The sequence below is a fragment of the Hevea brasiliensis genome, chromosome 10, assembly GCF_030052815.1.
Source record: "Hevea brasiliensis isolate MT/VB/25A 57/8 chromosome 10, ASM3005281v1, whole genome shotgun sequence".
NCBI classification, from domain to species: domain Eukaryota; kingdom Viridiplantae; phylum Streptophyta; class Magnoliopsida; order Malpighiales; family Euphorbiaceae; genus Hevea; species Hevea brasiliensis.
Genome location: NC_079502.1, coordinates 96,144,563 through 96,171,789, shown reverse-complemented (window position 1 = coordinate 96,171,789; position 27,227 = coordinate 96,144,563). Strand labels below are relative to the sequence as shown.

The following is a 27,227-nucleotide window of genomic DNA, read 5'->3' as shown; positions in this document are numbered from 1 at the left end:
GAGACCAAATGGGCTGGAAAACAAAATAAAATCAGAACCTCCTCTCTCCTTTTTCTTCATGCCGTCACCCTCCCACCATTGTCAACCATTAGCAAGCTTTTGAAAGCTTGATTTCCCCCACTTTTACCCAACTAAACCCTAACCTAGCAACACAAAAAGTTGTTCTTGCATCTTGGAGAGCCTTTTGGGAGCAAAAAGAAAAGGAAAGGAAGAACTTTAGCAAGTTGGAAAGCTCACTCCTTAGAGGTTAGTGACCTAACTTTAATTTTTACTTTGAATATATGTTTAAGGACTATGTATGAGTAAGAATTACATAGGAAAATTGCTAAATACCACTTGTATGCCATCCCTTATTTTCAGCGGCCATGGTTAGGGTTTGATTGTGTTGATTTTAATGAAGTTAAAAGGTTGTTATGGTTGTCCACAATATGTCTCTACTAAGTGGATTGATGAAATGAAGTGGAAATGCATGTGTGGTAATGTTGAGCTAGGGTTTGAGGTGGAAAAATGGGACTTTGACCATGTGATAATGAAAATAGGTTTTAATGGTCAATTAATGACCATTTGGTTCTGTTTAAATAAAAAATGCAGTGTGTTGAGTAGTGGAGTTTGGGTTTGGTGTGGTTGCCCATGGTGACCTGCAGAATTGGACATGAGTCAAGCAGGTTTGGGCAGCCATAACTTGAATTGTAGAGGTTCAATTGGTGTAAGGCTAATTGGACATGAAACTAGACACATAATGGCACAACTTTGGTGAAGAAACTATACCCATAAAACCAAACCAAGTGGACCAAAAGCTTACTCTAATCCGGGTGACCTGCAGTCTGCCTGGGGCAAAATGATTAAATGAACAGTGTTTGGTCATTTAGCCATAAATCAGTGTAAAAATGTCCAATTGACCTGAAATTTTACCAGCAATAAGATGAGATATAGACCAACAACTTTCATGAAGAAACCTAACCCAAATTATGACCAGAACATATTCAACAAGTGAGTTGCAGTCACTGTTCATTACATTGTAGATATGGTCAGTCCAGAAATTCTGGACAAAATTTCAATCCGGCCAGTTGTGGTTTTTGGACCATAACTTGAGCTACAAAACTCCAAATAAAGTGATTCAAAAAAGAAAATGCAACTAGACAAAATAAGGAACAACTTTCATGTTAATCAGTTTGCCAAATTCCCACTGCAAAATTGACCAATAGAACAGTAAAAACAAAGTATAAAAACTGAAAATTCTGCCCAACTAACATTAAGCTTAGAAATGGTATTGGCAACCAATACCAACAAATTTTGAATGCAAAATGTGGTATGTTGATGATATTGGAACCAATGTACTTATTGCCTATGCAAAAGTCAATATTTTTGTTGACCAATGAATGGAATAGTAACACTAAAACTTAAATTTCAAAAATTGTGAAACTTAAAAGTGTAAAATGCCGTAGTATACCTAACAAGATTGGTTTGGATAGCTTGGCATGCCAATAGGGTTCTGTTAGCAGTACTGCATATGGCTTCATGCCATTATGTATTTCATGGCTTCCCATGCCATTCTGTGACATAATAGCCTTTGGCTATGTCATTTGAATTATTACACTTGGATTTTAACCCCGATAATTATTACAACTTATTAGCTATTCTGTTGCACACCGGGAGACACAATGTGACCGATGGTGTGATGGTCCGAGGTACTTAGTATCCAGTGCCATTTTACCCGTTTATCCAGTCCAGTCAATCAGTATGGGTTACTCGGGCAATGATAATAAACCTTATCAAATTTTAATCGAATAATAATACAAATAATATCAGAAGTTAAGTCTACCAAAAATGTAAACACACATTCTGCATATTCATTTTATTTTATTTTATTTTATTTTATATTGTCACCATTAAGCAGAATTGCTTAGCGCGTTGCTTTTATCACGCAAAGATACTGGAAACCTAGCTGGTGAGCCCAGCAGACATCAGACCGGGTGAGCCTTCAGATTTGCATCTGGAGTCCCGAGTCACCTCACACCTGCAGTGCATATGGTAGGACATAGGATTTTGGGAGCATTTGGTATTTTGGCATTTTCTATTAGTTTGGATTGTAACTATAAACTCTTGTAATTATGTATTAATGTAAATATATGAAATTTCATATTATTGAAATTTTCTGCATAATGTATGTTGATAAATGAAATGTTGAGAAATATTTATGAATATGCTTCAAGTGATGAAGTGAACAGAAAAGTTTTGAAAATAGTATAGTAATTTGAGATTGAGATTTTGAGATTGACTTGAAATGTGTATGATGGAGTTTGGATTTGGAAATTATATTGGAAGTGTTTTTAAACAGGTTCAGAATAAATGTTTTTCCAATTTACAGCCGGCACTCTGCAGGATTTTCTATAAAATTTGAGAAAAAATTCAGATTTATCAAAATTGTAAATAAATGAATTAAAAAGGGATAAATTGTAAATAGAAACATAAATTGGTGCTCCGGCATACTGAGTGGCATAACTTGCTCGGCTATACTGTAGACGGGTAAGGGGTGTCACATTAGCTACACCAGAGATAACAGTGGAAGAGTAAAGAAAAATAGAGCAGAGGGTTCTTCAGGTGTTCCCCACATGGGTGCTCCAGACAGCGGAAGCCAAAGTAATTACAGAGGAAGAAGTAGGAATAAGAGGAGTGATTTTAGACACAAATCTCGAGGATTGGACGAGTGCGAATCGGCGGTGGTCACACCGATACAACGATTCTGGTGCAGTTCCAGATCCTCCTTGGCACCTTGCGCACAGTGTGGAAGAGGACATTCAGGACCTTGTCTGATGGGTTCAGGAGTATGTTTTAGGTGTGGCCAACCAGGTCACTTTGCTAGGGAATGCCTCGTATTCAGCGAGCCACAGATGGGGTCACAGGGTTCTGTTGCAAATGTTCCTCGTTAGTTGTATCCTAGTGCGTCCAGCATGGTAGGCAGTTAGTTCAGTGGCCAACAGGGCCGAGGATAAGGGGGACGTGGATTTGGAGGCAGATCAGGAGGTAGAAGTCACTATCAGGTTTCTGCCACCCAGGGCAGGGGTTAAGCTCAGGTTTTCACCCTAACCCACTAGGATGCTCAGGCTTCCAATGCAATTGTGGCAGGTATTCTTCTGGTCTGTTCCTATGAGGCTCGTGTTTTAATAGATCCGGGTGCTACGCACTCATTTGTCTCTCCAGTGTTTGCCATGAGATTGTGTAGGAACCCTACAATATTAGAATGCCCTTTGTCTGTAGCTACCCCCTTAGTGACAACATAGATGTAGATATGATTTTTCCGGGTAGCCCAGTAGTAGTGGATGGAAAGATCCTCCCAGCAGACTTGGTCTTCTACCAGTAATGGATTTCGATGTAATTTTGAGAATGGATTGGTTGGCAACCCATTATGCCACTTTAGACTGCAGGAACAAAAAGGTGTATTTCCACATACCTGCTGTGGAAGAGTTTAGCTTTGATGGTGACAGGAGCGTGGCTCCATATAATTTAGTATAAGCAATTAGTGCTAGAAAAATATTGAGGCGTGGATGTCAAGAGTATTTGGCATTGGTGAGAGATACATCTGTAGAAGGTATCAACATGGAAAATGTTTCTGTTGTCAGAGAATTCATGGATGTCTTCCCTGAGGAGCTTCCAGGATTGCTACCAGGAAGGGAAATAGAGTTCTGCATTGATGTTGTGCTGGGTACAAACCCCATATCAATGTCGTCTTACAGGATGGTACCAGCAGAATTGAAAGAGCTAAATGAGAAACTACAGGAGCTTTTGGACAAGGGTTTTATACGTCTGAGCACTTCACCCTGGGGTACTCCTATTCTATTTGTGAGAAAGACGAATAGGTCCTTCAGGTTGTGTATTGACTATAGACAGCTGAACAAAGTGACTGTGAAGAACAAGTATCCACTTCCTCGGATCAATGATCTGTTTGATTAGCTCCAAGGGGCTAGAATCTTTCCAAGATAGACCTACAATCAGGCTACCATCAGTTGAGAATCAAGAATAAGGATGTGTCCAAAACAACATTTAGGACAAGATATGGTCATTATGAGTTCTTGGTGATGTCTTTTGGACTCACTAATGCACCAATAGCCTTCATGGACTTAATGAACAGGGTGTTTAGGCCATTCCTGGACCGATTTGTCATTGGATTCATAGATGACATTTTAGTATACTCTCGGACCAAGGAAGAACACGTGTAACACTTGAGGATGGTATTGCAGACTTTGAGGAAGCACCAGCTATATGCCAAATTTTCAAAATGTGAATTTTGGCTATAAAGCATCTCATTCTTAGGACACGTGGTTTTTAGTAAAGGCATTCAAGTAGATCTCAAGAAAATTGAAGCTATAACTGATTGGCTTAGGCCTACAACAGTCACTGAGGTATAAAGTTTTTTGGGTCTAGCTGGCTACTATAGGCGTTTTGTGCAAGATTTTTCTAGGATAGCGGCTCCCCTAACTAAGTTAACTCAGAAGAATGTTCCATTCATTTTGACATATGATTGTGAGAAGAGTTTCCAGACGCTTAAGGAGTGTCTAACCACCGCCCCTGTGTTGACACTACTGATGAGTGGTGAAGGATATACCGTGTACTGTGATGCCTACAGAGTTGGCTTAAGGTGTGTTTTGATGCATAATGGAAAAGTTGTGGCTTATCCTTCAAGGCAGCTGAAGAGGCATGAGCAGAACTACCCCACCCATGATTTAAAAATGGCGGCTGTAGTCTTTGCACTAAAAATTTGGAGACACTACCAGTATGGTGAAGTGTGCGAGATATATACCGACCACAAGAGTTTGAAGTACATCTTCCAATAGAGGGATTTAAACTTGAGACAGAGAAGATGAATGGAGCTTCTGAAGGACTATGATTGCACCATCCAGTACCACCCTGGGAAGGCCAATGTAGTAGCAGATGCTTTGAGCAGAAAATCTTCTGGCAGTTTGGTGCACATATCAGCGGAAAAGAGACCGTTGATTCAGGAAGTACATGAGTTAATGGATCAAGGTCTAATCCTAGATCTTTCAGATGAGGGGGTATTATTGGCTCATTTTTCAGTGAGACCAGACCTGCGAGATAGGGTTAGAGTTTCCCAGCATAGAGACCAACAATTGATGAAGATCATAGAAAGAGTACAGCAGGGTGAAGGTGGTGAGTTTGGATTTGCCAATGATGGCGCCCTAATGCAAAGTTCTAGGATATGTGTGCCCAATGTGGATAATCTTAGAAATGAAATCATGCAAGAGGCACACTATACATTGTGCAATGTCCACCCTGGCTCCACCAAGATGTACCATGATGTGAAAGATAGCTATTGGTGGAATGGCATGAAGAGAGACATAGCAGACTTTGTGTCCAAGTACTTGACTTGTCAGAAGGTGAAGTTTGAACACCAGAGGCCGTCAGGGAAGCTGCAAGAGCTCCCTATCCCAGAATGAAAGTGAGAAATGATTACTATGGATTTTGTGACTGGGTTGCCTCGTACCACGCGAGGATATGATTCGATATGGGTAATTGTAGATTGTCTAACTAAATCAGCTCATTTATTGCCGGTGAAGATCACATATTCTGTTGCACAGTACGCCCGACTCTATATTCGAGAAATAGTCAGATTGCATAGAGTTCCGGCTTCCATAATATCTGACAAAGGGCCCCAGTTCACTTATCAGTTTTGGAGAAAGTTGCAGGAGGCACTTGGCACACAGTTGAACTTTAGTACTGCTTTCCACCCTCAGACGAACAGACAGTCCGAAAGGACAATCCAAACACTGGAACACATGCTTCGTATGAGTGTTTTGGATTTTGGAGGTCAATGGGATGATCAGCTACCTTTGATGGAGTTTGCCCACAACAATAGTTATCATTCCAGCATGGGGATGGCACCCTATGAGGCACTATATGGAAGAAAGTGTAGGTCTCTCTTGTGTTGGACAGAAATGGGAGAAGCGAAGGTGCATGATGTAGACCTAGTGCAGTACACTTCAGACATAGTTCCTTTAATCAGGGAACGATTGAAAACAACTTTCAGTAGGCAGAAAAGTTATGCAGACCCCAGACGGAGGGATGTAGAGTTTGCAGTAGGCGACTATGTATTCCTGAAGGTTTCTCCGATGAAGGGAGTCATGAGATTTGGAAAGAAGGGCAAGTTAACACCTCGGTATATATGACATTTTGAGGTTACTGATAGAGTTGGAGCAGTTGCCTACCGGTTGGAGTTACCACCCAACCTGTTCCACGTTCATCCTGTATTCTACATCTCCATGCTTAGGAAATACATTCCTGATCCTTCTCATATGTTACAGCCGGATGTAATAGAGCTGAAAGAAAATCTGACGTTTGAGGAGCAACTTGTAGCCATAGTGGACTACCAAGTGAGACAGCTAAGATTAAAACAGATCTCTATGGTTAAGGTTTTGTGGAGGAGCCAGTCAGTGGAAGAGTGCACTTGGGAGTCAGAGCGGGATATGCGTAGCAAGTACCCTTATTTATTCAATGTATAATTCAGTACCTTATTCTGCCTTGTATAAAAATTCGAAGACGAATTTTCTATAAGGGGGAAAGAATGTAACACCCCAAATTTTTAAATGTATTATTTTGTGAGTAATATTAATATTTTTATTTTATTTAAATTTTAGGAAATTATTTGAAATTTTTTGGATTTTTGAAATCGGGTTTGATTTTCCAAAAATATAAAACTTTGATGATTTTTAAAAATTAATTTAAAAACTACGTGGTAAAACTAAAAATATATTTGGAGTCTACAAAATTTTCTGAGTTTTTTAGAATTTTTTCGGAATTTTTGGGCCTCGTTTTTGTTCCCAAGGCAGAGTAAAAATTCAAAATTTTGTATCTTAAATCAAATCGACCGAATCAAACCAGACTAGTCGAATCGGACCGGCCCTTTTCTTTTTCTCCCTTCTTCTCCCTTGTGCGCCAGACCTCTCCTCCTTCCCTTCTCGTTTTCTCTCTCCTCCCTCACCCCCAGGCCGCGCCGCCGCCTCCCTAGCTTCCTAACCTCGCTGGCGCCCTCCCCACCGCCTTCCCACCGCTAGCCGACGCTCCAGGCGACCGGAAAACGCGCGCGCTCCGTTTCGATTTTTTGGCCAAAATTCGATCGATTCGGCCACCAATTGAGCCGGGTCTTGTGTCAAATACCATCTACACCTAGAGAACTTTCCATAGACACCAAGAACACCAAAATCCATTGAGCGATTTGTCCAATTTTTATCCGGAAAGTTTTAGCCTATTTCGACTTTTGGGCTAGATTTCTCGCAAATCGTGAACCTCACGAGAAAACCGAGAGTACCAGACCACTCCACTCGTCGAGAGCTTCGCGGCAATATAAATTTCGAAATTTTTTGACACCATTTTTCAGTGGATCCCACGAAATTTCGTAGTATTTTTTTCGAGCATTAAATGAGCTTAGAAAATTTCGTAAAAATTATATACTAACCCCCATATTGTGGGCTTCGTGTAGGTACCTTCAATTCACGAAAATTTGACGGTTGCCCGGGTCTGTGAATTTCCGGCCAGACAGACTGGCTACCGAAAAAGTTTTAGAATTGAATCGGGATTTTAGCTACCTCAACGTTGTCAAATGCCTCGAGTGCGTTTCCGAGATTGGAATCAGCATAGGTAAACCCGAACCTTACTTTTTCATAATTTTCTAGTGCTTAAATATAATTAAAAATCCATAAAATATTTGTGGTAGCTCAGAAAATTATGATTCTTTTTGCATTAGCCTAGTAATATTGCTAAGGACAGCGGAGCAAAGTTTTAAAATTTTTAGAGTTTATTTGGGTAGTTTTTACAAAAAGAGTCAATTATAAGGACTAAACTGTAATTTTACATATTGTGATTGATGACTGTTTGGATGGGCCCAGGAGGGGCTGTGTGATATGATTGAGTTATGGGTGTATGGTTTGTGGATACAGAAGTGTATTTTAAACCTATTTGTAGGTTGGGTAGGTCTTAGGTATAGGGGAGACTCTGCCGGATTTTCGGCACGACTTAGGACGTCTTTGGTCTTTTTCTTAGTTTATATTGAGTCAAATTTATTAAATGATTATAATAAAATTGTCAGGTGAGCCAGGACTGCCTTCTTCCTCCGCCTAGCCGCCACAGTGACTGCTGTCAAGTCTGTAAGTAAAATATTAATTTTAATTGTAATTTCGATATTATTATATGTTCAAGCATGCCCATGCATCACTTATATGTATATATCTATGTAGTTAAACTCTAGGCATGTTTTATGTTGTATTCACAATTGTTAAAGTGCCATGAATGTTGTTGTGGTAATTTGGAGCAGTGTGCGTGCGTTGGCGTCCGTGTGATGTGGTGTTGGCTATGGATAGGACGGGTAGACACGGCTTGAGATCTTCGCTGGGACCAGATCCTTCGAGGTAGACACGGCTTGAGTTCTTCGCTGGGACCCTGATTTGGTTTATTAAGTGGAAGTCTGAGCTTGAGTTCTTCGCTGGCATAGTTTGGATTAAGACAGCTGTATAGGGGATCAGCTCCCATATATGTATTGTTTAACATTATTGGGTGTGTGAGTGCTCCAAATTACCTTTTTGCTGTTATGATGTGAAAATATTGCTGATGTTGCATTTCACTCTACATGATGCATTAGCTTTAGATAGTTATAGAGATTATGGTTAAAATTGATATTTTACTCTCTGAGTCGAACGCTCACTCCTGTTCATTATTTTTCAGGCTACAGGAGGATTTTTATTGTGGTTAACCTGCTTTTCTCCTTCGCAGGTTATTTATTAATGTTTGTGCAATTTTATTAATTCCTAGAATTTCCGCATGTATTAGAAATATTTATTTGATTTGGGTCTGTAATATAATTATCATGTTGGACCTGTAAACGTATTATTATATGCATGTTTGATGGACTGGATGAGGGAGCTGAGCTCCCATTTATTTTTATGACATTGAGTATGTGGAGGGTGAGCTGAGCTCCCCAATTGATTATATATCGTGTTTACAGGTCGGGTGAGTCAAAAACTCCCCGTTGAAAGGTCCACTTTATGGTCGGACTCTGTCCAGTTGAATTTTTGAAATTGGGCCCAATGAGCCTTTGAGTTGGGTTAAGGAATAGTTAGGCTTACTACGGGCTTCAGGGGTTTTAGGCTAGCCCAGGTCCTAGTGCTGGTCCGGCCCATAGGTTAGTTCGTGACAAATGTTTTAAATAATTTCCTAAAATTTAAATAAAATAAAAATATTAATATTACTCACAAAATAATACATTTAAAAATTTGGGGTGTTACACTATTGCTATCTAAAATTAATACATCATAAGGAATGGAATGCAACATCATCATAAATTTCATACAAATCACATCATAACAGTAAAAAGGCAATTCAGAGCACTCACACACCCAATACTATTCAAACAGTACGTATATGGGAGCTGATCCCCTATACAGCTCTCTTAATCCAACCTTTGTCAGTGAGTGTCTCTCAAGCCGAATTTTCGCTTAATAAACCAAATGCGGGGTCCCAGCGAGTGTCTCTCAAGCTGTGTCTACCCTGACTTATTCATAAAGGACCGAGTCCCAGTAAGTGTCTTTCAAAGCCGTGTCTACCCATCCTGTCCATATCTAATACCATACTACACACACGCTAACGCACATACACTGCTACAAATTACCACAAACAACATCCATGACACTACATCAATTATGAATGCAATATAAAACGTGCATAGTATCTAACTACATAGAAACATATTTATAAGTGATGCATGGGCATGTTTGAACATATAATATCAAAATTATAATTAAAATTCATATTTTACTCACAGTACACGAGGACTATTGTGGTTGCTGGATGGAGAAAAATAGTTGACCTCGATCACCTAATAATTATATTATAAATTTATTAGTACAAAGTCAAAATAAAACTCTAAAGAGATAACAGACAACCTAATTTATGCCGGAAATCCGGCAAAGTTTTCCCTATACCTGGGATCTACCCAATTTGCAAAAATAGTTCAAATAACATTTTTAAACTCAACCCATATCTCATCATCATTATATAGCCCCTCCTGGGCCTTCCAAACCAAGCAATACTCACAATCTTAAAAATTATGTTTTAGTCACTACAATTGACATTTTGTAAACATCCACTCAAACAAGCTCTAAAAATTCTAAAATTTTGCCCTGTGGTCATTAATAAAGTTATAAAGCTATCGCAAAAGGAATTGAAATTTTCTAATCACTTATGAATATTTTATTTAAGAATATTACTCAATTCTATAAGTTTCCAACAGCTAACATATTCTTAATTCAACCCAATTCAATATTCACATATTTAAATATTTATTCTCAAGCTTAAACTAATCATAAAAAAATTTAAATATCATAATTTCAAATAATCTTATATGCTCATATGCTAAAAATCTAACTAAAATCCATCTATATTTTTTCAAAAATATTCTACAATCACTCAAAAATTCAACAAACACCATAGAATATCTATAAATAATTTTACTTTCATCATATATTTTTCTCAGAATTTTTCTTTAATTTTTTATATTTAAGAAACACTGCATTTACGCTTCACATACTGAGAAATAATGAAAATAATCTTACACGAAGTTTATCTGTGTCTCAAAAATTTCAAAAATTTATGAGGAAGCCTCTGAAAATTGAATAATCCCCAAAGCTCGCCGAAGCCACCGCGCACGGTGGCCGGCCACCCACCGCAGGCGACATTTGCTGGAACTGGTTACACCAAAATGTTCCTTTCCTCCTCCTGAGTCCATAGGTAGTATTGGATCGTCGATCAAACGGTCGGATTGTTGGAAATCTCATCGGAAAGTAAAAAAAAATTGATTTTCTCTCTCCTCGCCGGTGGCGGAAACGGCCACCAAATCCGGCGAGACTAGTCTCATCCGAAAGAGCTCTCTCTTAGGAGTCCACAGCAGCTGAAATCACTCCAATTGAACGTTGGGATCGCCGGATACGAGTATTCAAAGTTTGTGATCCATATTTTTTTTTTCTCTCTCTCCACTGTTAGTCGGATTCTGAGCTGCTGCCGCTACTGGTGACGTCGTCGGTGAGTGTGAAGCCGCTTGGAAGGTCGCCAGCCGGTCACTGAAGAGGGGAAGAAGAAGAAGGGAGGGGAGGTGAGGAGAGGAGAGAGAAATTGAGGGGGCGGCTCTCCCAATTTTTATTTTGAAAATTTTTTTTTTTTCTAACAGTGGAACTGAGTTCCACTGCCACTCGAAAAAGCCAACTTTTTTTTTTGAGTTGTTACATATAACTAATAAATTAAAATTATAATAGGAAACTGATAAAAAAATATAATAGGAAAATAATATTAAAATTACAAATTATAAGAAAATTATGGATATTGGAGTCAGTAAATTAAAATGACCTTAATATAACTAATAAACTTTAATCTAAAAGTCAGAGTTCCAAGCCATTTGGAAAATAAAAAAATAAAAAAATAAAAAAACAACTTATTGGTAGGCTTAAAAGTGAAAGCCTTGGAACAAAATAATGAAGAGTTGTTTGAATTTTGTGGTTGTATAGCTAAAACAAAGGCTGCCTGAGTTATGATAGAACTTACCTCCATGGAAGAAGAAAAATGGGTTGGTGCATAGATCAATGACACATTCCATCCCTTGCACACCAACCAGAAGGTCTCATTTACTGGTCCAGTGTGCAAGAGATGGAATACACCACAAACCCATGTCAGCTTTTCTTGGAAAACCACCTTTGAAGCCTACGAATTTAGGATCTTTTCCTCTCTTCCATTTTCGTTGATTTAGCATATGAAAACGCCATGGTTTGACACCTTTTTATATAAGACCTGACAGGAATAACTGGAGGGAGGAAAGTTGCTTCGTAAGAAAGTTGACATCAGATTATCGTGCCATGATTTGGATTCACACCTTTGAGCAATTGTTCTATGCTGTGTGACATGGAAGTCACATCAAGGTGGATGCAATGCTGGCTTTTTTTTTTTCCTTTCTTTTTTTTTTTCTTAAACTCTAAGCAAGTCAATAAGAGGATCATAATAATTTATAAATTAAAATGAGTATTATATTAACATAAAACTTTAGCACACTAATTGAGATAAATTAATTAAAAAAATATTGTAAATATCTTATATAGACAAGAATCATAGATATAATAAGTACATCAAATAACAAGATAAAAATATTTAATAAGCATATAACTTCTTTTATTTATATAATATAATTAATATAAAAAATAAGTAATTATCGTATTACTTATGAACAGAAAAAAATATTAAAAAAATAAAGACTTAATTATTAATTTTTTATCATTAAATTAAAACTTATTAATAATGCTGACTTTTTTTTATTGCCATTTAGGAAAATAGTAAATAATTTTATTGAGGTCCTTTATTTACATCATCTTTGAGCAATTGTTATATGCTCGATGACTTGGAAATCAAAGCAAGTCTGATGTAATGCAAAATGGCGCAAAAGCTCAAAGGCAGATTACATAAACATATCTGGGTATAAGAAACACTGTTAACATGGTGCAATAGCCAATAACGATGAGGATAATATATATATATGATGCATGCCCAACAATAATATCAAACAATTTTTTACTTAATTGTTGAGTTTTCTTTTACATCTAAAATTAGTTAAAATATTAATATATTTTATAAAAATTAAGTTATTTAGGCCTTATTTGACTGGTAAGTTTATTCAGAAAACTTCAATTATTCAACTTATTTTGATTATCATTGTAATTTTACTTCCCATGAAACAAAGGAATTAATTTCCTTTAATATAAAGGAAGTAACTTAGAATATGTTTGACTTATGAAAATCAAATTATTTATAAGTTAATTTAAATTTATAAATATTTAAAATTTTAAATAAATATATAATTATTTAAAGTGTTTATAAGTGACTGATAACAAAAAATAACTTATAAATATAATAATTATTAAAATAATTAAAAAATATTAAATGAAATTTATGATGAAAATTTAAAAATAAAATAATATAATAAAATATTTTATCAAATTAGTTTATAAGTATTAAAAATAAAAAAAGCTTATTTGTTTTAATTTATAAATTCAAAAATTATGATAAATAAATAGATCAATATATTTTTAGAGTTTATAAGTAAAGATAAATATTTTCTTACTTAATAGTGGGAACAAGTTACTTTCAGAGAAGTGTTAGTAAAGATAATTAAAATTACAGGGTTTAAATAATATGAATTTTTAAAATTAAAAAAATTAAAGAGTATAAATATTCAAAATTAAAATAAGATTGAGTAACATTTTCATCGGGTTATGAAAAAGGATTAAATAATTAATTTTAATAAATTATAGGGACTTTATAGTAATTTATCCCAAGTTTTTTTTGGTCACTTTCCCCCCTTAAAATAGTTCCCCAACAAAAATGGGTCGAGGCGGGTCTTTTTATCCCCATTTCCCTCTTTAGGGTTTTTGAATTTCTAAAGCCCCAAGGAAGATCATACGAACACCGAAATACACCAAATGTCAAGGCAAAAACTATAACAAGAAGTTTGAATCATAGATTCATAATCACAAATGTCGTTTTCTCCGTTTTTAACTCCACAACAGCAACCACAGTCACTGTTTCGGTCTCAGCCACAGCCCTTTCAACAAAGCAGTCCCCTTTTCCCGCAACAATTGCAACAGCAGCAATTCCCGCAACAGTTTCAGCAGCAGCAGCAGCAACAACAGCACCACCAACAGCAATTGTATCTTTTCACCAATGACAAGGCTCCTGCGAATTACAGCACCAAGTGGGCAGATCTCCATCCTGATTCTCAAAAAATTCTACTCCAGATCGAGTATGTTTACGTGTTGGTTCTCATTTTTCTTTTTATTTTTTCTTGCATTTTCTGTTTTGGGTTTAATGGTTTCTGGGTTGGTTAGAAAATGTGGGAAGAGATGAAAAAGAAAAAAGAATTATGGGTCTGAGTTCTTGTACTTGTTTTGTTATTAGAACCTAGAAGCAAGTTTGCAACTTATGTGACAGTTTGTTTTGTTGGTCTGGGTGTAAATGGAGCATTTTGATTTCTTTCTTTCTTTCTTTTTTTATAAATTTTATTTTAAGATAGTGAATTACTTAAAATTTGATAGATTTATTTAATTTCTTCCTTAAGTAACTGGTAAATGAAGCTTGGACTTTATCGACTTGATCAAAATATTGTACACAAGTGAGTTTTTGACAAGTTTTAATCTTGCATTATACTGAATCACTGATTTTCAATGAGATTAATTGGACATTTATTCTGTTGGTTTGGTTTTTATGTATTCAGGTTATTGTGTTTGAACCTCCATAATTGGAACATGAATGTTGATACCTATGAGGCAAATTTTTTAATTTGAGTAGATAGTTAATTTTCTTTGTTGTTTATTTTGTTGCTTTATTTTCTTTGTGGTATTTTGAGACGCTCTAGTGTTTTTGGTGTTTTAGGAAGCAGATCTTGGAGTATAGGGATGAGAGCCAGAGGCTAGATCAGTGTAGTCGCCTTTATGATTCCTCAGTATCCAATGAAGGGTTTGAGCTTGACACAGGCCATATTGTTCTGGTACTTATGCTTCTATGGCCGTTCATTATTTTCTTTTCATTAGAACAAATGAATTGTATTATACGTGTGTTTGGTGTCTTTGAATTGTGTTGTTTGATTCAACCCAGTTATGCCAGTAGAAACCAGGCTCAAATCATTTTGTGACCCCAAATTTAATTCAAACTTCACGCAAGATGGAATGATTAGAAATTATGTTGGGAAGAAGCAAGCAAGTACTTTTTGGAGTCCATTTGTTGTATGCACGTGCAAGGGCAGAACTAGAAGTTTATTCTTGGGGAGGCCAAGTATAAATACTAAAAGAAACTAAATGAAATCTTAGTAAAAATATAGGAATTAAAATAAAAATACAAAATATTAAGAGATGAAAATTGAATAATATAAAAAATATGGTTGAAATTTACATAAAAGTGCAGGGAAGAAACAATAATAAAAATATAATATTGAAGTCTCAAACAATATTTTTTTAAAAAATACTGTAAAATTTATAAGTAAAATTTTAATTTAAAAATTCTTTTTTTTTGGGGGGGGACAGTAATTTTTTTAAAAAATATATTAAAATTTAGGGGTAAATTTTTAATTTTGAAAACTTTTTTTTTTTTGGGGGGGGGGGGGGCGCCAAGGCCCTCTCAAGCCCTCACCTAGTTCTGCCCCTGTGCATGTGCATAACACATAACATATGTCAATTCTTTACACTTAAAGATAGATATACAATGTGATATTGAACTTGATATCTTTTGGTTTTGCATCACATGGAAACTGTGATGATAATTTTTCTTGTAGGAAATTCAATTCACAGTGAAAGATTTAGGTTAGTTGAGGCAAATCACCAAATTATCTGTACTGGGTTTTCCACACCAGCAGAATCAATTCATAAAATGTGACCTTAAGATTAAGACCCAGTGTATCTTTTCTTTTCCTTTCGTTCTTTTTTTTTTTTAATTTTATTTATTCTACACACACACACTCACAAAGATATCTATTCTTTTTATAAATGAAACATAACTGTTCTATGATCTTAATAATTTTTTGTATAATAGTTATGGTTGGTTTCTTGGTCATTTAATTGCTTAATGAATATTTTTAAGCCATTACAACAGGAGCTTGGGGGGATCAGTACTGCCATGGAAAGACAGAAAGCTCTACTACAGGAGCTCATGATCAATGTTAAAGACATGTTACGGAACACAGAGATGGCTGTACGTTCTTTCATGATGCTACGCCCTAGGTTTCTTCATCCTAATCCAGGAAGTGCTTCAAATGCCACTGCACCATCCCAATCCTCTGGAACAACAGTGACACCAGTTTCTACTGGTCAACCAACATCCACCTTCATTGTGCCAGTGTTTGATTTTTACAGTGGGCTTCCTAAGAAACCATCACCATTTTTACAGCAAACAGTAGTTAGATTTGAGAAATATTTGTGTGAATGCCGTCAGTGGATTGAAGAGTTAGAGCAACTGCTTCTCTTAGATTCTGACAGGAACTCTTCTCACCCTGGATCCTTATTATTGCAGTCTCTTCCAAAAGTCATGTCAAATGTGCATGACTTTTTTGTTCATGTGGCATCTAAGGTAAAGGAAGATGAACATACATTTTAAGTTTCAGCCTTTCAGGAATATGGCATTCCAGGATGGTAATATCTCACAAGAAGTTGTATTTTCCTACACTTCATCCATTTTTTAGGTTGTGCTTAGTAAATGTACATTTGATCTGAGTATTTTCTCAATGTTCAATCATTGAGACTAATATTTTTCTAACTTCTGGAAACAAGTTCTTACTGCTACCAGTTGGCAGTAAGCATATGCACTTAAATTCAGTTAAAAATTTTCCATGACGCTTGTATACTCCTTTCGTTTTTCAAAGGAAAAAAAAATATTTATCCATATTATCTAATCGTTTGGATATACAACAACAACAACAACAACTAAATCTTAATCCTAAACAATAACACATCAATTGAGGTATTTCTTCTTTGTATTATTAGTAGAGGTATTCTTGTTTAGTTGAAGTCTGGTTTTGATTTAACTCATACAGGGTTTTTCCTTGAAGATTTACACTTAAGCACATCAAGTGCAAAAGGATGGACTATGTTGCTTAGGTTGTGATTTTAAATGGGTTTTTTACTTTGTATTCCCTAGGTGGAGAGCATTCATCAGTACATCGCATCTATGAAAACTGCCTATCTTGCTGATCAGCGCCGTCGAGGGGATGTGAATGATCCATTCCTTGAAGCTGATCGGCGGGAAACAGCAAAACAAGAAGCTGCAGCTAAGCGGGTACATCCAACTTTGAATTTGCCTGCAAATTCACAGCCTTCAACACAGGTTGCTGGGTTGTTTGCAACCTCAGCAGCTCCTGGAGCATCAATTGTTCCACAGACATCTGCAGCAACGGCATCAGCTTCCTCAGGGAGTGGATTCTCTCTTTTCAGTACACCTTCTACTGCAGCATCTTCCTCTTTGTCATCATCCTCTTTATTTGCAACACCAACAGCCGCTGCTCCAGTATCCTCTTTGTTTGGGTCATCTGGTGCTTCCCCCCAAGCTTCACTTTTTGGCTTATCATCAGCATCATTACTTGGTTCTGCTTCAACTCCCTCGTCGTTTAGCGGGGCTGCTACATCCTTTAGTTCTACCACTTCTGCTGGAGGTTCCCTATTTTCAACACCATTTGCATCAGGTTCCTTCTTATTTTGTCTTTATACTACAATTTTCATTCCATTCATATATTTGATTTTTACTACATTATGATTGTATTTGGCGATACCCTGTAAGTATTTTGTATCAACCATGATAAAATTTCTTTTCATATCCCAAAAATTAAAAAAAAAAACGTATTGGGCTTTGTGTTGCTTATTATCTTCTTTTTGATACGATTTTATTAAACATTTAAACTGTATGTGAGATTAAACTTGTTTGTTTTGACCTGTCAATGACTTCTCATGACCCTGGGATAGTATGATGAGATTCCGACTATTATCAAGATGTGATAACAAATAAATCAATTTTAATGAGTAGCAGTTGTCTTCTGCTCCAGATTATTGGTTCTATATAGGAAGCTTTAACAATGTTTGCTATTTATTTGCAATTTTATTCTTCTCTGGTTGTCTGAATAAAGTTCTCTATTTTTTTTTGCAGGGGCTGTAACAGGATCTGGGGCTAGCTTTGGGACAACATCTGTGAGTAACTCTCTTCCAGCTTTCTGATTTATTTCTTAAACAAATTTAGCAAGCTATATGCATTCTCTGTGAAAAGTTTTTCCACCATAGATAATCCTAAAGTTAAGCATCCTTTTCTGAAATTAGTCAATTAGAGGGGTTGGAAAAGCGAAATACATGTGATTTGTAAAGCACTTAAACCCTGTTGGTTTTTAAGTCATTATCAGATATCTCCTACTGTGTAGTTCATGTTTTCTCTGTTTAATGAGCTGAATTTTATTTTACATTTTCTCTTCTATGCCCTTGCAGAAACCAAGGCCAAAATCTCGAACTGCCCGACGCTAGTCTCAAAGGCTCAGGTGATCAAATATTAAGCCATCTTATCTGCTCAAATGATGGTCACTACATAAGATTCTTAAATTTCATGTTAAGATTTGTTTTTCCCCCAATATTAATGGCCTCATTGCAGCTTCTTTTGCTCTGGATACTGTTGTCGGGTCTAAGAAATCAGCTTACTTTTCATGTGCTGCAACAGAGATAAAGAATGACTCCCCACCACCCCTGCCCGCATATTACCAATCATGTTTGATGGTGCAAGATCATGTTCCTGTAACATTGTACAAAACATAGATTAGTATGGGAAAAACTAATGCGGCAAGGCATCAAAACATGTAGAATTTGTTCTGATTGTTGCTTGGATCTTGTTGCCAAACAAATGAGCCTAGGCGTCGAGTTCATATACTTCTAGCACTCAGCTATTAATTTTACCGTTGGATAGATCACCGATGACATTCATGCATTTACGTCTGATATTTTTATTTTATTTTATTTTTTTTGTGAGAAAGCAAGCGGTATTTAAATAGTATCCATTTGTGTACCACTCCACTCCTGTAGCAAAAGGAAGTTTCTTGTCCTGAGTTCTCAGGGTTAGGATTTGGTAACATGCGGGCCGGGATGGGGAGACTATACTCAATAAAAATTCAGTTCAACTCATTTGCTTATAAGTCAAGTTTGAACTTTATTTTTAGGGTTGTTTAATAAATGAGTCAAGTTTAAGTTTACAATTACTGACTCGTTTAAATTTGTAAGCTGATTCATTTATAAGCTATAAGCTTGATTTGTTTAGACTCTTAAATTAGTTCATTTATAAGCTGGTGAATGAATTTATACATATACACATATATATGAAAACACTTAAATTATAATTTAAGTAATGATATCATTATAATTATTAATTTAATTATTTTGATTTATTTAATATATTATTAAATTAGTTTTAGATAATAATTAATATATAATTTTTTTTTAATAATTTGGCTAGTTAAGCCTGAAGAGTAGAGTTCGCGTTTGAGTTCATAAGTTTAATAAATTTATTAAATGTGAGTTAAGTATACCGAGTTTGATAAATAAATAAATAAAATGGTTGTTGACTTCCTAAGCTTTATAAACGAGTTTGAATAAAATTTGAGTTTAAACTTCAAATCTTAATTTCAGTTAAAGCTCTAGTCGATTTTGAACTTTTGTTAGAACGATAATGGTTCTGCCTTTCTTACAAAAATTCGTTGCTAAGAGCCAACATATCATGCAATTAATTATGAATCCACATTGCAAGTGTCCCTAGGAAAATTGTTACGCCGGTCTGAAAATTGCATCAAATTCTTGTTCATCTTTGATCATGTTGCCTTGTAGTCTATGCACTTCAGACTGAGCTTCATCAATCGCTGGGTTTGATACTTTGATTGGTCGTTAGAAGAATACGTGAATATCATTATTGTCCTCTATCCTGTTCATACCAGGGTCTTTTTTCAACATCAACCCACTTATCTCCCTACAGCAACATAAAGAATACAAAGCAAAATATGGGTTGCACATTCTTGTGGATCAAGTCTCAACACTTGTTCTGCTGCATGAACTCCTTTTTACAAATTCCGTCTGTTGACACGAGCTTATCAAAGTTCTCCATAGTTTCAAATGCACATCGCTATAGGTTGATTCAGTTATAAGCTCTCTGTTTTATCTGGTAATCTTGCTTTACTTAATAAACTTACCATGCGACTAGGCCTGGTATAATGCCATTCTTATTCTTTTTCGTATAATCTCACAAGTAGTTCTCTTAAAATAAAAACGAATTTACTTATTAGGACGTTTCCACCAGATTTCTTTGAGGCATTCTAGCAAACAGCTGTTGCATGCCTTCTAAAGGTTGGCACTTAAAAAGTCCTGTGCTGAGTTTTTGCAGACTTCACCTGCCAAATTGAACCGTTTTCAAAGCCTCTAATACGCACCGTTTTTAGCCACTTCGCCGCACCTGAAATTCAAAACGCTGCGTTATCAAGCTGTCACTACGCAGCACTAGCCAGTGGCCGCTATATCTTGCGTCACCAAGATGAAGGGGAAAAAAATTTCGCGGGAGTAATCAGAAGCCGAAAAATGTCTAGTGATTCGAAATTCTCCCTTCTATGCCATCTGATCGATGATTCCGTTCGTCCGTTCACTGTTAAGTTCTTTGGAGAAATCTGATTCTTTTTAGGGTTTCCTTTAATTTGTTTTTCCCTCAGATTGTAGAATCTGATGTAATTTGTTAAAAATTTTGGCTTCCACTTGAACTGCAGGAATCGGAAGTGATTTCTTTAACCAGAGACAAGGAGAAGGATCTTCTAATTGCTCTCTCTCGGGTCTTGAGAGAAATTCAGCTTATGAAGCTGGCACTTGATTGCGATTCTGATAAAGTAGGTTTTATCATCTCTGTGGCTCTGTTCGATTTCGAATTGGAATTTGGATGGATTTCAAGTAAAGAAATGGTAAATAAACGCATATATTATCCTTCTTCCCCCCTTCCGAACTTAATTATTGAACAGGAAGTGGCTCCGGAACTTGCTTGTGACAAAGACGTTGGTGGATCAGGGATGCATCATGAGGACCATAACTGTTTGATCAAGATACTAGCAGACTTGGTAAGCTCTCTCAAATTTCTCTTGTTCCTTCATAGTGGTGGTGTAAGTTCAAAATCTAATTTTCTGACAGTGAGTGGATAATGTTAGTGTTAATATGGATGTTAGTCACAGGTGCTCTATGTTAACCAATATTTAAATTGTTTGTTCTAATGGTATTAGGATGATCTTACAGCAAATGTGCATATGTATCCCACACTTGTTCCTCACTATGTTTTCCATTTTGGATTCTTACTATTTTCCCCAATGTTGACTAGCTGGTTGACACTTTTTCTAGTTGCTAATAGTCTTGTGAACTTGACTTTAATGTACTTTGCTCACAGATAATTCTTCTAACGGTTGAGAGTCGATTTGTACAACACTTGGTGGGCAACATTCTTGTAGTCATTTCTGAGTTCGTGGCTGCATCTGTAAGTCAATATTGGTTTCCACTATGTTTTGTTGTTTACAGCATGGGGCTTTTTTGTGTGTGTGTGTGTGTGTGTGTGTGTGTGTGTGTGTTGTATTGTCTTGACTATAAATGTCTTGCAGGGAAAGGAGTGGGATTCTTTCATTCATTCATTGTTTATTTGTCTGGAATTGGCAATTGCCAATATGTTGTCACACTTTCTGGCACCTTCAAAAAATGGAGCTGGGGACTCCAGTTATGACTCATCTAGTTTTTTTCTCTTAAAATCTCGACTGGAAAATGCTAACTGGTCTACAGCAGCTACAATTATTCGAGTTTTACGCAAAACATTAAAATATTTGAAGCAAGAGGATGATGATCACCTTTGCGAAATGTACTTGGATTCTGCCAGTTCTTTTCTTTCAGATGTGCCTTGGGATTTCATGGATGAGATTCAAATTGGTCAGAGTAGCGATGCTAAGGAAAATGATTCTCAGAATAGTCATTTTATTGATGCTTTATTTGTTAGAAAGAGTGGTGAGAAGGACGCAAGAGTTGTATTTCTTGGGAATTTTATCCAGTTCCTTTGTTCATTGGTTGAGCAAAGCTGTGCTGTGGAACCCAAGGTTGATTCCTATGATCATCATCCAGTTCTTTGCATAATCATCAGTTTTGTGCCCAAACTTTTATCTTGGTGCCTCGGCAAGCATGAGAATTTTCTGAAAATGTCTGTCTCTCAGTACTTCAGGCATAAATTGTTGGTAATGATCTGCTTTAGTTTCTTTCTTTGTGAATTGAGAAAATGGATGGTAGTCTTGAGATATTTTTTTCAGGACAATCATATTGTTGCCTATTAAAATAACTAACTTGTTTTGTCACCAAACAAAATGACAAATGTTTTCCTCTATTTTCATTTGTTTTTTCTAGTGAACTCTGCTTGGTTTGCTAGCTGCATTTAGTGTATCGTTATTTTGATAATGCATAAACTTATCAGAACATAAAATAAATAGTGATCATTGATCCAACATTTGGATGTTATCATATTTCTATAAATCCATTAAAATAATGTTTACACCAACATGTTTTGCAGATGCTAATGCTGAGGCTTAGTTACCAGACTTGTTTAGGTTGCTCTACTCTCATTTCATGGTTGCAACTTCTTCACGTTTACTTTGAAGAGCTCTTGTGGAAACCCATAATCAAACTTGATTTTGGTCAGGAAGAATGCCTTGAAGGTTCTCCATTTTTATTGAGTCTTTCTGATAGAGTACATGGAATCAATTCTCATCACTTACAAAGGTGGACCGTTCTTCTTTTCGTAAAGTGTTGCTTCAGTCTGATCAGCTTGACAAGGGAAACTAGCAAGCAATGTGGATGTGCGACTCTCAACTCTTCTTTGACATTTGACTCAATATCAGACCTGGACAGTTATGGTAGAAGGCAAGGCTTCTTAGAGCTCTACAAATGGCTTCAAGGGCATCTTCCAACTGATACGTTTCTGGATCATGAAATGTATTTGGAAAAGTGTAGAGGTTTTTCCTTATCTTTCCTCCAGTTATATATGCATGAGGTTTGTGTTCAGCCCTTTGGAAGTCAAGTCAACTGATTAGTCCTAATTGAGTTATGGTCAGCTATGTGAATAATTTTCTGGGACTTCAAACTCTTTTCATGACTTCATCTCATGTCATCATAGGTCTATCCCTCTTCTCTCTCTCTCTCTCTCTCTCTCTCTCTCTCGTGCAACTTCAGCATGCTCGACCTTCCGTATTGGTTCATTTGATGGTCTACTATGAACGCCAAACCATCTCAATCGTGCACTTTCAACTTATCTTCATACTTCAATGCATACCACTTTCACCTTCCTACAAATGCTTTCTTTATCCGATCCCATAAATCCATCTTAGTGTGCTCATCCTGTCATGTTAAGTCTGTAGAAATCATTCTTAAAAATGTCCCAGTTTTGAAGGTTGTATTCTTCTTGAAAATGTATTCTGCTATATAACTGGAGTTCATTTAATTTTCCACATAACAAATACTATTCTTGGATCTTCTATGCTCCATATATTTGTTTCCTTAATGTACAGGATGATATATTATTTAAGGTGCTTTTGGAACTGCTTAGCATACAGCCCTTTTTAGAGCAGCAGTAAGCACTGAGCTTTCTAGTTGGCTTTATTTTAGTTGTTAAATCTGAAATGAATTGAATGCTTAATCATGCTATTGGGTTGTATGCAGATCAAATAAAGAAAAATGGACAAATGGAGATGTCAAACAAGATACTCTTTTTTATGTTGCAAGCATTTTTAATCCTGTAAACCTGTTCCATCTGTTCCTTGCAGAGGCAAGTCTTTTGCATTCACAAGGTTTGATGTTTATTTTTCCTGTAATTTCATTTGTGATTCTTATTCTCTTGCAGTTGCATTATGATCATCAAGTGCTTCTTGATTACCTTATTTCTAAAGATACAGGAATCACTTGTGCAGAATATCTTTTAAGGTATGAAGTATGTCTTGTGGTTGCTTTTTTAAAACATGCTAATACTTGTTCTTAACTTGTGAATGCTAAATTTTCAGCCAAACTTATTTCTAACAAAGGGGTTGGTGATTACACTTACTGGATGTAGTTTATTGGTCCATCATGAATATTAAGTGCATCAGAACATTCTTAGCATCATGATTCATTAATGAGCTGACCACTTTTTCTCATGCTTCCTTCTGTCCAGGACTGAGGAATCTGGTTTGCTTCTCATCTATTTTCTTTCTACATGTTTCTTGCAGGTGTTTGCGTACAGTATGCAATTCATGGAACTTATTCATAACATTTTCTGTGCATAAGAAAATTGTGGATCAATCATCTTGCAAGAAAAGAAAAATATATTCGGATGGCTTTAATCTTCAGGTGGAGGCATCATCTATAACTATAAAAGATATTTCTTCATCACTTGAAGACAAATGCAAGAAAGATATTGAATGTAGCCACAAGCACTGGAAAAACACAAGCCAACCGTTCAAGAAAGCCAAAAATTGTTTGCTTTCTTTAAAAGATTCTGTAGAAAATCTTCATCGGAAGAATTTGTTTCCATATAATCCTGAAGTTCTCTTGAAACGGTGTGTTTTTCTCTCAACTGTCATTCTTTTATCTATTAAGTTTGAGTATCTTTGTGCTTCTTTTGAAGCATTTCTTGATTCATTGCTGTATGCTAGATTTAGCAAAGTTTAATGAGGAGCTTGTATTTTATTTTAATTTTTCTAATTCCTGGTTCGTTAATCTGGGAAAGGATTGTGCCATGTCTCATTGGTTAGGTCATGTCCTTGGAAGCGGTCAATGCCCTTTGGGCAACATAAATATTGCATTGAATAGCTTCTAAAACAGAATGTCTTGTTTCAATTTTATTTATCATCCCTGAGGAGACTAGAAAACTCATTGATAATTGCCATTTCATTTTTAACCGTGTCCATGCTTTCAATGGCAGACTTATTGATGCATATAGAGTCATATTATATCATAGTAGTTGGCTTAAATAACATGGACCTGGTTTGTTTTGGTTGCCTTGCAAGTAGTGCCTAAAGAAGTAGCATTTGACATTGCATCCCTTTTATGTAATGATTTAAAGACTAGTTGCTTGAATTCAGTGCATTAACTGGTTTCGACACATGGATCCTTACTGTACTTCTACTTAACAGCTGAAAATCTTTTTGATGGATTAACATCGTACTGATCATATTCTTCTGGCAGTTTAACAAAATTTCAGGAATTATGCTTTGATCAAAAGAGTCGTGGCTTTTCCTGAACTCGAGGAACTATTTAGGAACTTGCGCTGCATTAGAATTTGCATCTGTTGCTTTAAGATTATATGGTAAATCAGAATCATATTGCTTAAAGCACTTGATCATCTCCCAAGTTCTTCAATCCAAATTGTTGTGATGTACTGTTGAAGTATTCTTAACCATTTGACAAATTGATTGATGCTTGAGTAAAGACTAGTTGCCTGATGACATTGTGGTTAACATGAGGTAATTTATGCCCTTTCTATTTTATTTCAGATGTTCTTTTTCCTCATTATAAAGGATGGAATTTATTTGAGTTATTTGAAATTGGGCTTCTGCTTATGCAGCGTAACCATCCATTTGAAGATTCCATCAACCTTATTTTGGCACTTGGAATATTCTTTATTTGTCTTTTAATAATGATGTGGAGTATATGCACGGAAAATTTGGATCAGACAACTAAATGTATGCTCACCGTTAGAGTCTTTAAAATCTTTCCTATTTAATTTTATTCCTTATTTGAGGAATCGTTAACCTAGGAATTCATTAGCTGCATATTCCTAATTAGTTGTAATTCCTGTATATTCCTAATTTGTTGTATTTTTCCTTTATTTGTGAAGTCTTTTGGAGTATATATATTTCTTGTATTTATAACTTTCAGAAATATAAGAAAGCAGAGTATAATTTTGATCACTCGCTAAAGGAAGGGATCAAAGTCATCCCTCTTCCTATATGTGGCCAGCTACTGTCTTTTCTAAGCAAAGATTACCTTATCTTGTGAAAGTGATGCCATATGGGACGATGATTTTATAATTGTTGGTCTGATCAACCAGGCCTTCTTGCATTTGAAAAGGTGTTCTGTACGTTTTGGACAGATATGAATAACTTCATCCTTATAAGCGAAGGGAGCCAAAATTATGAGGGTTAAATTAGATTTTTTCCATGCATGGTGCAGTGGTAGGACTCGACCAAACGCAACGGAAGACAAACTTGGGGCGATAGCACAGAGAGGAGAGGCAGAGGCATTTTCTGTTAGTCCATGGAGCCTGTCAGGTATAAGGTGGCAGTACTATCATTAGTTCAAAATAACTATTTATGATTAAATATATTTTATTTAAATTTATATGTATAAAATGATTTAAATATATTATTGTATTGAAATTGAGAGCATATTTATTATTTGATATTTTAAATTTATTTCTCATAAAAATTAATTTTATTTTTCATAAAAAGTAAACTTACATTTGAAATAATTATGTTTTATAAGTGCAATTTATTTCAAGAAATTGGGAGGAAATATATTTCTAAATGAAGAGTCCAAAGATAAAATAAATTTCTTTTTACTTATTGTTAAATAACAAAATTTTTTTTAATGTCTTTGATTATTAATTAATTTAAAATATATATTAAACTTAGTATTTTAATTATAATTTATTTAATTTAAGTTTTTCAAAAATATTTTAAAAGTATTAGAAATGTGTTTGTTTACAAAAACTTGAAATTAAGTAGTTATTGGAATATGATAATACGTAAAAATAACCTTTAATTATTAACTTAAATAAAATTTATTGAGATTAGCTACGGAATTAAATCCGTCACTAAAGGCCCTGCTATGAAGCGAAATTATCAACAGAGTTAAATTCGTTGCTGTTTCTGTCACCAATATGTCGCCAAATTTATTGCTTCTGGCTTAAAGAAAAAGCCTTGCTGATCTGTCATTAATTTAGTCGGTAACTTAATTATTAGTGACAGATTTAACTCCATTGCTAAAGTTGCTAGAGAAAGGAACTGATGATAATCAACAAGAAAAGTTTTGAGGAATCTATTTAGGAAAAAGAAGAAAATCCAGCCGTATAAATGAAAATGAAAATTGAAGATTTATCCAATTCTTTGTTCCTAATGAAGTGAAGAGCCTTTTTAACTATAGTAGTTGTGATTAATTTTATGTATTTATATGTGTCCAGGAATGTAAAGAAAATAACACAATTTATTGTTTCAATTTTATTACTACCATCTAAGAAGATAAAATTGTTTGTTCTCTTGATTCACTTCCTGTCTTAATTCTTTAATAATATAAAACTCGAGGTCAAGTTTCCTCCAACCAATAAACAATGATGCAGTTAAGAAAGACTTAATTTAATAATTATTTTTATTTAATTTTGATTATAAAATTAAGGTCTTTAATTTAGATGTTTTAATATCAAGAAGGTTAAAATTTCTACTATTATTTAGGAAGTAGTATTTTATTTAGGAAATTTGAATTAGTTTGTGATTTCTAATTAGTAATTATTTAAGTATTTTCTTATTTAGATTCCAAACCCGAATAATGGTACCAACAATTCTATTATTTTGATAGAGAGCTTATTATGATTATTATTAA

At 35.5% G+C, this 27,227-nt stretch overlaps 2 protein-coding genes across 5 annotated transcripts; both read left to right on the top strand.

The window, feature by feature from the left end:
- Nucleotides 1-13,413: 13,413 nt before the first annotated feature.
- LOC110664385 (nuclear pore complex protein NUP58) lies at nt 13,414-18,540 on the top strand. 2 transcript variants are annotated; one of them, XM_021824048.2, is made up of 7 exons: nt 13,414-13,840; nt 14,470-14,584; nt 15,682-16,155; nt 16,723-17,263; nt 17,722-17,762; nt 18,051-18,100; nt 18,211-18,540. In XM_021824048.2, exons 1-6 carry the CDS (start codon nt 13,575-13,577, stop codon nt 18,084-18,086), a joined length of 1,473 nt encoding a protein of 490 aa, XP_021679740.2. In that variant the 5' UTR covers nt 13,414-13,574; the 3' UTR covers nt 18,087-18,100; nt 18,211-18,540. The 2 variants fall into 2 exon arrangements, with proteins under 2 accessions (XP_021679740.2, XP_021679739.2); XM_021824047.2 differs by having other exon boundaries at nt 18,051-18,540.
- Nucleotides 18,541-19,791: 1,251 nt separating this feature from the next.
- Nucleotides 19,792-26,040, top strand: LOC110664384 (uncharacterized). 3 transcript variants are annotated; one of them, XR_009151851.1, is made up of 11 exons: nt 19,792-20,237; nt 20,354-20,470; nt 20,600-20,695; nt 21,016-21,102; nt 21,224-21,841; nt 22,171-22,650; nt 23,165-23,226; nt 23,316-23,576; nt 23,858-24,187; nt 24,816-25,093; nt 25,803-26,040. XR_009151851.1 is itself a non-coding variant. In XM_058154539.1 (10 exons), exons 1-10 carry the CDS (start codon nt 20,172-20,174, stop codon nt 24,868-24,870), a joined length of 2,172 nt encoding a protein of 723 aa, XP_058010522.1. In that variant the 5' UTR covers nt 19,792-20,171; the 3' UTR covers nt 24,871-25,146. The 3 variants fall into 3 exon arrangements, 1 of the variants encoding a protein (XP_058010522.1); XR_009151850.1 differs by lacking the exon at nt 25,803-26,040 and adding an exon at nt 25,195-25,580; XM_058154539.1 differs by lacking the exon at nt 25,803-26,040 and having other exon boundaries at nt 24,816-25,146.
- Nucleotides 26,041-27,227: the final 1,187 nt, after the last annotated feature.

Bases quoted from the DNA above. Each gene is read 5' to 3' on its own strand.
- LOC110664384 (XM_058154539.1), top strand. From the start codon at position 20,172: ATGTCTAGTGATTCGAAATTCTCCCTTCTATGCCATCTGATCGATGAT. The intron at 20,696-21,015 runs GTAAGCTCTCTC...CTTTGCTCACAG, and splicing joins TCAAGATACTAGCAGACTTG to ATAATTCTTCTAACGGTTGA. The intron at 21,103-21,223 runs GTAAGTCAATAT...AATGTCTTGCAG, and splicing joins CTGAGTTCGTGGCTGCATCT to GGAAAGGAGTGGGATTCTTT.
- LOC110664385 (XM_021824048.2), top strand. From the start codon at position 13,575: ATGTCGTTTTCTCCGTTTTTAACTCCACAACAGCAACCACAGTCACTG. The intron at 13,841-14,469 runs GTATGTTTACGT...TTGGTGTTTTAG, and splicing joins AAAATTCTACTCCAGATCGA to GAAGCAGATCTTGGAGTATA. The intron at 17,763-18,050 runs GTGAGTAACTCT...ATGCCCTTGCAG, and splicing joins CTAGCTTTGGGACAACATCT to AAACCAAGGCCAAAATCTCG.